The 12,891-nt window shown below is 42.9% G+C and overlaps 1 protein-coding gene across 1 annotated transcript in view; it reads right to left on the reverse strand.

Annotated features, from left to right (window-relative positions):
- The window catches only part of LOC5572005 (CAD protein), an 82,708-nt gene that overhangs the window by 897 nt on the left and 68,920 nt on the right, over positions 1–12,891 (reverse strand). The window contains exon 5 of the mRNA XM_021843261.1: positions 28–2,043. Within this exon, the coding sequence (XP_021698953.1) occupies positions 28–2,043 (2,016 nt within the window). The remainder of the gene's footprint in view (positions 1–27; positions 2,044–12,891) is intronic.

The following is a 12,891-nucleotide window of genomic DNA, read 5'->3' on the forward strand; positions in this document are numbered from 1 at the left end:
CAGTAAATCTCACTACAAAATCTTTACCGCTACAGCACCCGGCTCGGGATGTCTCAGAACCACCACGTCAGCGTACCCGGACATGACTTGGATGCTGTCCTCCAGCGTTTCACCCTTCTTTACCGAGGAGCTTGTCTCGTCCATATAAATCACGCGTCCACCGAGCCTCTGCATGGCCGCAGCAAAACTGCAACAAGTTCTCGTACTGACCTCATAGAACACCGAAGCCATCACCTTACCCCTCAGCAGATCATCCAATGGACGATCTTTCTGCACCCGACCCCTCATCGTTGTTGCCACGTTGAATATCTCATTCAGATGCTCCTTGCTGAACATGTCCACGCTCAGAACATGCTTTCCGGCAATGATCTTCTCCTTCACCGCTCCTGGACCAGGCGCCATAGTTTCCTTGATGTAATTGCTCATCGAGTCACAACGAGTCCGTGGCATCGGCGAGTAGGGTCTCATCTGAGCATCTGCCAAGTTCGCAGCTGACTTGTTGATCTCACCCGAGGCCAATAGCTTGCTGAACACATCGTTCGTGTGCCCATCGGTGTCCCAGAAGTCCGCAGCTTGACGTGTGGTATCCAGCGATTTGGTGATCGACAGCAGATCCAAGCCATCCAGCGAAGTGTTGATCTTCTCTACCGAGGGAGCAACTGTTGGTTTCTTCAATGGCCACTCACGGACGTTTTGGCCGTAGCCAGGATTGACCAGTACCACACCATCTACGAAAGCAGTTTCCCCACGAAGAACCACTCGGTGTACACGCCCCTTCACTCTCATGCCGGCAAACGGCGTCCAACGGGCCTTGGACTGCGAAGGACACTCCGGGATGACCCATTCTTCATTGAAATCGACTTCAACGTAGGTATTGGGTTGCTCCGGGAGACTAAATATTTTCCGAGGATTTTTGTAAAACTTGGCAATCAGATCCTCCACCGATAGCCGGCCTTCGTTTACGGCATTCAGCAGAAGAGGAAGAATCGTCTCTATTCCCGGGAATCCCGGTGGAGGATTGTCCGACTCTTTCTCTTCCTTCGAGTGAGGAGCGTGATCGGTAGCAAACACATCAATAACATCCATATTGTCCCAAAGGGCCTGTTGATCTTCCGGACTACACAAAACCGGCCGAACTTCAGCCTTTCCACGACCAATTCGGTCTATATCATTAGTAGACAAGAACAAATGATGCGGACAAACTTCGCAAGTGACCTTGATGCCGCGTTCTTTTGCTGCTTTGATGATCAAGATTTCTTCCTTTCGGGCCACGTGGCAGATATGGATCGGACGATCTACGAGTGAAGCCATCAGGATTATAGCTGCCGTAGATTCACTCTCGGCATGGACGCAAATCGGAGCTCGCTTGGGCCAATGAGACAAATGCTTCTGCCAGACAAGCATGTCGTTCAGCTTCAAGGTGGTGAACGTCTGGTTCAGGTACATCTTTAGAGCAGCAGCTTGAGGCGCAAGTTCACTGATGGTGGCAAAGTTCGTCGAGGAAGCTCCAACGAACAAAGCATAATCGCACCGAGCTCCCTTCTGGGCTAGATCCTGAAACAGCTGGAAGGACTGCCGATCCACGATCGCTGGATTTGTATTGGGCATAGCGCAAACTAAGGTCACACCTCCAGCCAAGGCCGCAGCAGTACCTGAACTGAAGTCCTCCTTGTACGTCGCTCCTGGTTCCCGCAAATGCACGTGGACATCGATGAATCCAGGCATCTTAACCATGGTCTTCGATGACATACAATCCGTGTGCGTCTTCATCGGTGGAGCCCGCCCAATTCGGTGCATAGCTTCCACTAGCAGTTTAGTGCATTTGACATCCGTAACGAGAGGGATAGAATAATCGACCGCCAGTCGACGCGTTCGGTAGCCGTGGGTCATGAATGAACTGACTCGCCGAGCACCACCACCCCTCATCGGCAGATTGATGACCATGTCGAACTGTTTATTGGCCAGAAATTCAGCAAGATGTCTAAGTTCTCCGCTATCATCACCGGTGACGGCTGCGTCGAACGTCCATTGAACGCATTCCACCTGCAAATAAATAGAAGAAAGCATTTTTACGTTAGGCAGCGTCCATTTATTAGTAACGCTAAAATTGAAACCCGCCCCCCTCCGTAACGCTTTTTGCATGAAAAACTTCATTTTTTTGTATTAACCGCAACGCTTGAGCCTACTCCCCCTCCCCATAGAGCGTTACGTAATTTGTGGATTCCGCCTTAGTGATCTACTCAAATGGCCCTTGCAGCAAACGTTAAGCTATTCAGCAAGCCCGTGCTGAGATAAATTTGACAGTTTGAATTCAGTTGGTATAAAATCTTTGATTGAAAATTTTCTCGACTCTTCAAGGCAAAAAGGTCAATTATTAAAGAAAAGATTTCAGTTAATAACTGTGGAAGTGCTCAAAAGAACATTAAGTATGAAGCAGGCCCTGTTACAGATGACTCGTGTTACCTGAAAGAAGTATGACGGCAATTCAAGTAATGGGCCGATTCTCCATCCATAGAAGTAGTCGATCGCTCATACGAGGGTTTCGTGATCGTCAAGATTAACGGAATCTTCGTGTGTATGTGTAGCTGTCCAAACATGGATGGAGGAGAGCCGACAGAAGCGTTGGCGATTGCGTATGACGCAACTATGCCAAGGAATCAGCGGCGTCATGCATATTGGAGGAACGACAGACTGAGCACCCTCCATGCAGTCTGTTTGAGAGCCAAAAGACGCGTGCAAAGTGCTAGATCCGAAGTCAGCATGGAAGAGCGTAAGGTGATCAACCGGCTGGCTAGAGCCGAGCTCAAACGAGAGATAGCAGCGAGTAAAACGAACTGCTATAAGAAGTTGTGCTGGGAATCTGACGCAAGTTCTTGGGGCAACGCCTATCGAGTAGTGATAACGAAGATCAAGAGCCCAGTTACCCCAGCTGAAATGTGGTCCGACAAACTGAAGTCGGTAGTGGACTGTCTCTTACGTACGCATGCTCCCACCGCGTGGCCGCCCCCACCGTACGCTGACGTAGTTAGATGAAGAAAATGCCGGTATACAAGTGTCTAACGCCGAGCTTATAACGGTTGCTAAAGGATTGAAGCTTAAGAATGCTCCAGATGGTATACCTAACGTAACGCTAAGGACAGCAATCATGGCGTTCCCAGATATATTTAGGACAGCGTTGCAGAAGTGTCTAGTGCAAGGCTGCTTCCCAGACAGATGGAAGGTGCAGAAGCTGGTGTTGCTGAAAAAACCTGGAAAACCACCATATAGATTGCTGGATACTCTCGATAAAGTTCTGGACAATCGTCGGCAGGCTGACGATCTACACGGAAGGCGAGAACGGATTGTCGGAAAGGCAGTAGGGATTCCGTAAAAGACTTCTACAGTGGATGCTATTCGGACGGTCATCGCGTGCGTGGAGAAAGCGTCCAGTCAGAAGAGGAGAAGCAATCGATACTGCGCAGTGATAACGATAGATGTTATGAACGTGTTCAACAGTCCCAGATGGGAGATAATCGCCGCAGCCCTACACAGAATGTGGTTCCCCGAAAATCTGTGTAAAGTTCTGCAAAGCTACTTTCAAACCCGGGATCTGGTTTGCCGCACAAACCAGCGACGGATGTCAATTAAAGTATCGGCGGGAGTTCCACAAGGATCCTTACTTGGTCCAACACTATGTAATATGATGTACGATGGAGTGCTAACCTTGACACTGCCGAATGGAGTCGAAATCTTTGGGTTTGCAGATGATGTCAGTCTTGCGATAACTGGCGAAACTGCGGAGGAGGTGGAGATCCTAACGGTGGAATCGCTAGACATCATTGAATCGTGGATGACTGGAGTCAAGCTGCAGTTGGCTCATCACAAAACGGAGGTGGTGCTGGTCCGCAGTTTGAGATCAATGCCGGAGGACACGCAATCTCATCGAAGCGCTCTCTAAAGCACTTGAAATAATGGTCGATGACAGGCTAAACTTCAACAGCCACGTAGACTATGCCTGCGAAAAGGCAGCGATAGCAGCTAACACTGTAGCTCGTATCATGCCCAACATTGGAGGACCAAGAAGCAATACGAAATGTCTTATGGCGACCGTATCATCATCCATATTGAGATACGGAGTCCCGGCTTGGGCTGCAGCGTTGGGAACCAATCGTACCCGAGAGGAGCGGGTAGGTATGTTTCGCCTCATGGTCTAGTTCCGGTCGCCATGGTCACGTAAATGACACGGCACCGCTCGTGCATCGGTCCATAGCAACCAGTGAATTCGGCACCGCTCAAACGTCAAATTATTGAACTCGTGCATTGGTCCATGGTCACATAAATAATACGCCACCGCTAAAACGTCAAATGATGAACTCGTGTATAGGTCCATACTCTATCGCCGGAATGATTCACAGATGCATCACTCTGGATGAGGACATAGGATGCTACTAGAGGAGAGAGACAAAAAGTGTGAAAAACATGATCGATTGGGAATAGTGGCTAAGTGGCAGCCGTTGTGTAAAACTCGGATAAAGAAAGTTGAACCCACCGACTCAGCGACGAAGAGAAACTAGCGTTTGCTAGCTCGGTACGTGGAACTGTGAATCTCTCAACTTCATCGGGAGCACACGAATACTCGTCAGCGTGCTGAAGGACCGTGGATTCGGCATCGTAGCGTTGTAGGAAGTGTGTTGAAGGGATCAATGGTGCGAAAGCTTTGAGGTAACCATACACTCTACCAGAGCTGCGGCAACACACACGACCTGGGAACAGCATTTATAGTGATGGGTGATATGCAGATGCGTGTGATCGGGTGGTGGCCGATCAATGAGAGATTATGCAAGTTGAGGCTCAAAAGCCGGTTTTCAACCTCAGCATAATGAACGTGCACAGCCCTCACTCAGAAAGCACTGATGATGATAAAGACGTTTTTTACGCTCAGCTCGAACGCGAGTACGACATCTGCCCACGACGTCAAAATCATCATAGGAGATTTAAACGCTCTGGTTGGCCAGGAGAAAGAATGCAGACCGACGAATGGAGAGTTCAGCGCCCACCGGCTGACGAACGAAAACGGCCTACGACTAATTGATTTTGCCGCCTCCAAGAATATGACCATTCGTAGCACCTACTTCCAGCACAGCCTTCCATACCGATACACCTGGAGATCACCACAGCAGAAAGAATCGCAAATCGACCACGTTCTGATTGGTGGACAGCACTTCTCCGACATTATCGACGTCAGGACCTATCGTGGCGCTAACATCGACTCTGACCACTATCTGGTGATGGTCAAACTGCGCCCAAAACTCTCCGTCGTTAACAACGTACGGTACCGACGGCTGCCCCAGTATGACCTAGAGCGGCTTAAGCAACCGAATGTCTCAGTGACATACGCGCAGCACCTCGAGGCTGCATTACCGGAAGAGGGTGAGCTGGATGAAGCCCCTCTTGAGGACTGCCGGAGAACAGTCACCAACAATGCAGCTGAGAGCAACGTCAGGTACGTGGGACGAAGTCGATGGAACGATTGGTTCGACGAGGAGTGCCAGGAAGTTTTGGAGGAGAAGAATGCAGCGCGGGCGGTCATGCTGCAGCAAGGGACCCGGCAGAACGTGGAACGCTATAGACGGAAACGGCAACAGCAGACCCGCCTCTTTCGGGTGAAAAAACGCCGCCTGGAGGAGACGGAATGCGAGGAGATGGATCAGCTGTGCCGATCTCAAGAAACGCGTAAGTTCTATCAGAAGCTCAACGCATCCCGCAACGGCTCCGTACCGCGAGCCGAGATGTGCAGGGATAAGAATGGGAGCATTTTGACGGACGAGCGTGAGGTGATCGACAGGTGGAAGCAGCACTTCGACGACCACCTGAATGGTGCTGAGAGCACAGACAATGAAGGACGGCACAATGGAGGACATGCCTTCGTCAGTACTGCGGAGGATGGAAACCAATAAGCCCCCACTTTGAGGGAGATTAAAGATGCCATTTATCAGCTCAAGAACAATAAAGCTGCTGGTAAGGATGGTATCGGAGCTGAACTCATAAAGATGGGTCCGGAGAGGCTGGCCATTTGTCTGCACCGGCTGATAGGCACAATATGGGAAACAGAACAGCTACCGGACGAGTGGAAGGAAGGGGTAATATGCCCCATCTACAAAAAAGGCGACAAGTTAGATTGTGAGAGCTTGCGAGCGATCACCATTCTAAATGTGGCCTACAAAGTATTATCCCAGATCATCTTCCGTCGTCTGTCACCTGTAGTAAACGAGTTCGTGGTATCAGCCGGCTTCGTTGACGGCCGATCGACAACGGACCAGATCTTCACTGTACGGCAAATCCTCCAAAAATGTCGTGAATACCAGGTCCCAACGCATCACCTTTTCATCGATTTCAAGGCGGGATACGACAGTATCGACCGAGTAGAGCTATGGAAAATCATGGACGAGAACAGCTTTCCCGGGAAGCTCACGAGACTGATAAGAGCGACGATGGAAGGTGTGAAAAATTGTGTGAAGGTTTAAGGCGAACATTCCAGTTCGTTTGGATCCCACCGGGGATTACGACAAGGTGATGGACTTTCGTGCCTGTTGTTCAGTATTGCGCTAGAAGGTGTTATGCGGAGAGCCGGGCTTAACAGCCGGGGTACGATTTTTACGAGATCCAGTCAATTTGTTTGCTTCGCGGATGATATGGACATCGTCGGCCGAACATTTGAAAAGGTGGCAGATCAACTTTCTTAGATACCAAATGTCACTGTTAAGGAAAAATAGTAAAAAATTATTTAAAAATCTATGTTTTCGTTTTATATTGCTAAGATGACGTATTCAACCCAATCTTATAGATCTCGAATAGAATACAAGGATTTATAAGCAGATTATAATCAGGATTTACCTTTCCAATTCGATTTCAACTAGATGTTTCCAAAGTTATAAAACAAGATAAAGATTTAAATGTCTCACCCAAGCCTTTGAAGAAAAAAATGCTTGCTAGTTTGAAAATATGGATTATTGTTGCTCAGCATTTCTGTAGCAAACGATTCATTTCTCTAAACATCTCGAAACCAAAATTTGTACATAGGATTGAATAACACCTTTTTTGTTAGAAATTTTATTTCCTTAAGGTTGGTTGGTTGGTTGGTTTGCTACTGACAAGAAAAGGAATCGCCTATCTCGATGCGTGGGAAATTTCTTCCAAGAAATGGTCCAGAAAATCACATTTTTCTGATCACAGTATGCAGTTGAGAGGAAATGTCATTTCAAATGGGGCCCTCTGTAGGAAATTTCTTGACCCATTCAATCAAGAATTTTTTTTTTCTTGAGCGAAACAGCATACTTAGCTTTAAGCTGCTTGGCTACCATCAAATTGAAGGATTGAAGGTTTTTTTGTATTCAAATAAAGCTGTCGTCAGCAAATTCGTACGATAACAGTTGTTTGATGAAAACAGCATAGAAGGTATTTTGCTCATGGATTTATAAATATCCAATCATAGTAAGGCAGAGCAAAAGTTCGACCTTTGTGGTATAATCTAAATTTGTATAAAAACAATAGCAGTTGAAAACAAATACCATACAGTGAACCTTTAACATATTTGCTATAATTTCGCTGATTATCTTAAACAAACTTTTGACATCGGTAGGGCTCGACACTTTTACGACAGACATGCTTTATATAAACTTATGTTCACAGACAAATTCACTCTATTTTTTCATCAAAAAGTTGCCCAAAGCTCATAAAACCGTTTTTCGCAAAACCAGGTGAAAATGTGAAATGTTGGTGACTTTCTTCGCACCATCAGGCAAATTTCGCTAAACTTGAAGATAATATGTGAATCTGGGGTAATTTGTAAATTTATCTGCTAGATTATATGGGTCGAACTTTTGGCCCGCTGATTTGAACTTTGGCACACTATGGGCCAAAAATTTATTCCAAGCAATTATGTACACGGAGAAATCAGAATACCCAAAAAATAAGTTCTTTTTACTTAAATTTGGGTAAACTGCATTTAGTTTTTACCCACGGTTGGGTTGTTTTGCCTCTCTCGCAAAAGCAATGTTGTAAAAAACAGAGAGAGATGCACCGACCCATCGTTGAAGTTCAATGGAATGAGCCAAATTTGGGTTCTTTCGAGTTTACCTAACGTTAAGTTGTTTTAACCCATCAGGGAGACTTCGAAAGCCAACGCTTGGTAGATTTTTTTTGCACTGAGTTGTTTGTTTTGGTTATCCCACGGAAGAGCCGAATTGCGTCAAAAGAAGTCAAAGTTGGGTTGATTTGCGGCTCCGTGTAGTAACTAATACACCTAATGCATAAAAACATCCTAACATAAAAAATCAAAAAAGATTTTATTCTTATTTATTTCCATGCAATGAAAGTTTGATCAAAAACTATAATGTTTACGTCAAAAAACAACAAATAGCCATTATTTTTTCAAATCTCAATCGATTCTTATGATATTTGAAGTGAAAGTCTCTTACTTGAACACTATGGCATTTATAAGCTTTGATTTGATTTGAGATAGAAATCCTAAACATTTGATATCTCATCATTAATCTAGAAACAATATGTATATATATATATTAGAGTGGTTCAAAAAATCGTTTTTGCTCCACATCGCTCATTCGATTCTAGATCAAATTCTGAGTGCCCTCACAAAATTTGAGCTCATTTGGATGAAAACTGAGACTGCACAAGCCCTTTAAAGTTTATATGGAAATTACTATGGGAAAAGCAATCAATTCATTCAATTGGTCATAGTGTTTGTCCATGTGCTCTTGGGGATTAGAACTATGTTGATACTGTGAGGTACAATAATCAGCTACAACTTTGCCGAAGACCGTTTTTGAATCGGACACCCCAGCAATTAGTTATTGATTTTTGAATGAGTTGTAAAACTTTGGCTTTAATTATTGGGCTGTTCTGCAGGCATCACTGGATATATGCAGTAAAACATAGTAGCCATGATTTGTGCGTGCTATCTTTCGCGCCAGGTGCAGCAATGTTGCCTGTTCAGAAGTTAAATGAGCACTGCTGAAGAATTTGTGACTGGATATAAATCAATAATTAATTACTGAAGCGTCCGATTTGAAAACGGTCTTGGGCAAAGTTGTAGCTGATGAATGTATCTAACAGTACTAATGTAGCTCTAATCCCCAAGAGCACATGGGCAAACACTATGACCGATGGAATGAATTGTTTGCTTTTCCCATAGTAATTCCCATATAAACTTCAAAGGGCTTGTGCAGACTCAGTTTTCATCCAAATGAGCTCAAATTTTGGGAGGACACTCAGAATTTGATCTAGAATCGAATGAGCGGTGTGGAGCAAAAACGATTTTTTGAACCACTCTAATATATATATATATATATATATATATATATATATATATATATATATATATATATATATATATATATATATATTTATAACGACAAAAAAATCTCTGAACCGAATTGATGTGGTGACGCACCTGGTGTAGAACACACGTCGAGAACCTGGGATCGCATCCCATTCTGGAGGTAGTCACTTATGACTCAAAAAGTAACAGTGGCGACTTCATTCGGAAGGGAAGTGAAGCTGTTGCTCTCGTTAACAAAGACAAACAAAAAGAATTGATGTAATGTCCATATAAAATACGCCTTAAAATTGGCGCAAGAAAAAAAAAAAAAATAAAAAAAGGGTCGTATTATAAACTCTTATAGAAGAATTAAATGCGTGTCTTAAAACAATCTTCAGTATGAATAAGGTTTTACGTTTATTCTACAAAAACAAATAGTAACATGGTCTTATTATCTTTTCAATCTAAAAACTTCAGAAAATTGGTGTCAACATAACATTGAAAAAAATTGTTGCGACATCTACGATTTTACACGGTTCGATGTGTTTTTTTGTACGAATCCGCCACTATCTTACTATATGTAAAAAAAATCAATGTTCACAGCTGTCACATTTGAATGCAACTGCTTCACTGTCGTCTACTTACTAGCAGTTTATATCTGTTCCCGACGTCTCGGAGTCAAATTTATCGAATAGCTCATAAATATGAATATGAAACATTTAAAAGTTCGCGAAAAATGTATACAAACAAAAGTTCGCTTACTGCACGCAAAAAAATCCGTTCTGATATTCGTGAAAAAAATATCATACGGAACGGAACGCACATCTTATGCCTATCCGTGATTTAGTTCACATAAGTGTGATTCATCACATCTTACTTTCATGAACTTTTTCACAAGTTTGAGAACAAAACTCTTGTCTTCATATTTGCATCTTCATTTCATAACGCTTCCAATGCCATGATTTTGAAATCACGATATCAAAAGCCACAATATTCAAATGTGTGATTTGGTTCCTGATAGCTACACTGAGCCAGAAATTGCGTACGAATTTCATAAGAGAACGCTTGTGAATTGATTTCTTGACTGGTTTTCTCTCTTTCATAAGATTCTTATGAAACACAAAACGTCCGATATTCACAAGAAATTCTTGTCGTTATCATTAGAGATCTTATGAATATCTTTATTTTCCTAAATTCAAAGAGCGATTCTCTAAAAACATAATGGTCCTAAAGAATTCCATAATTGATATCTATGATCCTTCATAAGAGTATCTTATGATATTATACCTATTTGTGTTATGAACGCAATGATCGATGGAAGTTCACAAGTTTTTCTTATGAGTCTCATTAGATGCTTCTTATGTCTTTATTCCAAAAGAATTTCGTATGGAATTCTTACGTGGTATTTGATAGGGAGTCGACTGTTTTTCACAAGTGTTACTAATCATTGTCTTACGCGCGCTTATGAATCTCAATCGTGAATATTTTGTTATTAGCATCTCTCCACGTAATCCATAAGATTTTCGTTTGAAATTGTTAAGAAAATCATACTCCATTAGATTGTCTTATGAATGCCAATGATCAATGCGTTTGATATCAAAAAAGAGTTTCTTATGGAATTATATCTGTCTATGTAATGAGTGTTATTTCATAAGTCTGTTGTGGAATGTTATAAGATTCTCGAATGAAGAACAAAATACTTCTTATGTCGTTATTCCATAAGAAATTCTTATGTACCTCATACGTTCCGTTTCCTCAGTGTAGAACTCTGTTCACGCGCGCTGTCACGAATAGTAACGCATGCGCAAAACCACGTAGTAAACAAACGAGATCAAAAGTGAAGCAGGCATTCAATTTCTTGCAAAAATTTGCTGTTTTTCCAGCTAATTGTTTAGTTTAGGTGGAATTTTATTTAAATGGATCATAAAGTATAACTTATCCAGTCGTTGTTTCTGCTGAGAATCAAGACTGCTGCCTAAATGGACCAAATTTGCAGCTGATAGCGTATGTGTTTTCCCAAATGCATAGCTGTTTCTTTTCGACGGGTGAACGACGTGGCTTTGAATGTCGCTATTGATGCAGTTTTCTGAGCAATTTATAGAAGTGCAATTTGTGTATCTACAATCAAACCGCAATGAAAATGTGCCAAAAGGCGTAAATTTTAGAAGAAAATTTGGTTAAATTATTCTTTAGAAAGTGGGGAATGGAATAGGTTCTCGAAATTTGTTATTATAATCACGGACCACCAGAACGCGACGCAGAACATAGTTCTTATATTCGTGATACAATTTCTCGAATACCAGAAAAAATATCACGTTTTTGTGATCTCTTTGATCTGCCAGTACTCAGTTCAGCAGGCGTTACGTTTGATTTGTGGAAGTTGGTTCATGAATCCGTGAGTTTAATTCATGGTGTATTTTCGTAAAGCGAAAATCAGCTTCTTCCAGATTTCGTGACTGCTAGTGTTCATTTTTGGGAACGGTTTTATTTGCGTGTGCACCATTGTTTGTTTTCCAGATTTTTTTTTGTTAAACTTTACCATAACTCTCATACACAAACATTTCCCAGTAACGACGACTCGTTCTAGATAATTGATCACAAAATATCGCAGCTTGTTTTAAAATATGAAAAGACTTGGGTTTTATAATTAACAATACCACTACAAATGGATCAAGCCAGTTCTTCTAATTCTGAAACATGCTTCAATGAATTTCAATATAGGGAAAGGCAAAAAAGAAATAGTATGTGACGTTTTAAAATTACATATTGCTATTGCCTGTCAAACAATGATCATCCATAAATCTATATTCAAAATGTATTTAATGCGTCTAGTATCATAAGTGTTTGATACTAAAAACTAGTTTTAACTGTATTGTCATTTCTCCTCCATTTTTTTTTCGGAGGGGCCAAGTCCATGGTTCGGGGGGGCCAGGCTCCCCCTGGCCCCTCCCTATTAACGCCAATGGGAACATCATTGGTTCGGAAGATATTCCTTCGTCAGGGAACTCTTCACTAGAGTAAGCTGACTCCATTATCGTCAACTAGATGAAATTTCACCGATCGTAACAAATCACACAATGGCTTGACCGATCTCGGCAGCCAATGACAGTAACTTGCCGTAGAGTAACGAAGCTTAATCAGTAAGTACGGAAGCGGTCGGTAGAAGTTGTGCAGGGCTTCGGTGTGACGCCGGTTCCAAATGTAGAACGCGTTGTCGCACCAGAAACTTTGCAAACCCCTGGCTAAATTCAACCGCTAACGGGTTAAACAATTTATCACAGAGACAGCACTGAAATGTTGAAGTGAGCAGCGTTATCAACGACGTTGTAGCACCAAAAATGAATTAGCAATACCACTAGAGACCGAGATTGATGATATCATAAGATTAGCAGAAATCAAGGCGTAGAAGCATAAGCATAACATTTCGAACTGGTTGCTTCTTGTGATCGTTTCAATTTACTATCGGCCAGGCTTTTCAAGTTTTTTTTGTATCCTAATTAAGTTTAAGGTACGGGTTGAGGTTGTCTATCTTGCTGCATCACAATGGCAGTGCTTCGTGGAAGTCCAAGCAACCG

The sequence above is a fragment of the Aedes aegypti genome, chromosome 1, assembly GCF_002204515.2.
Source record: "Aedes aegypti strain LVP_AGWG chromosome 1, AaegL5.0 Primary Assembly, whole genome shotgun sequence".
Classification (NCBI taxonomy): domain Eukaryota; kingdom Metazoa; phylum Arthropoda; class Insecta; order Diptera; family Culicidae; genus Aedes; species Aedes aegypti.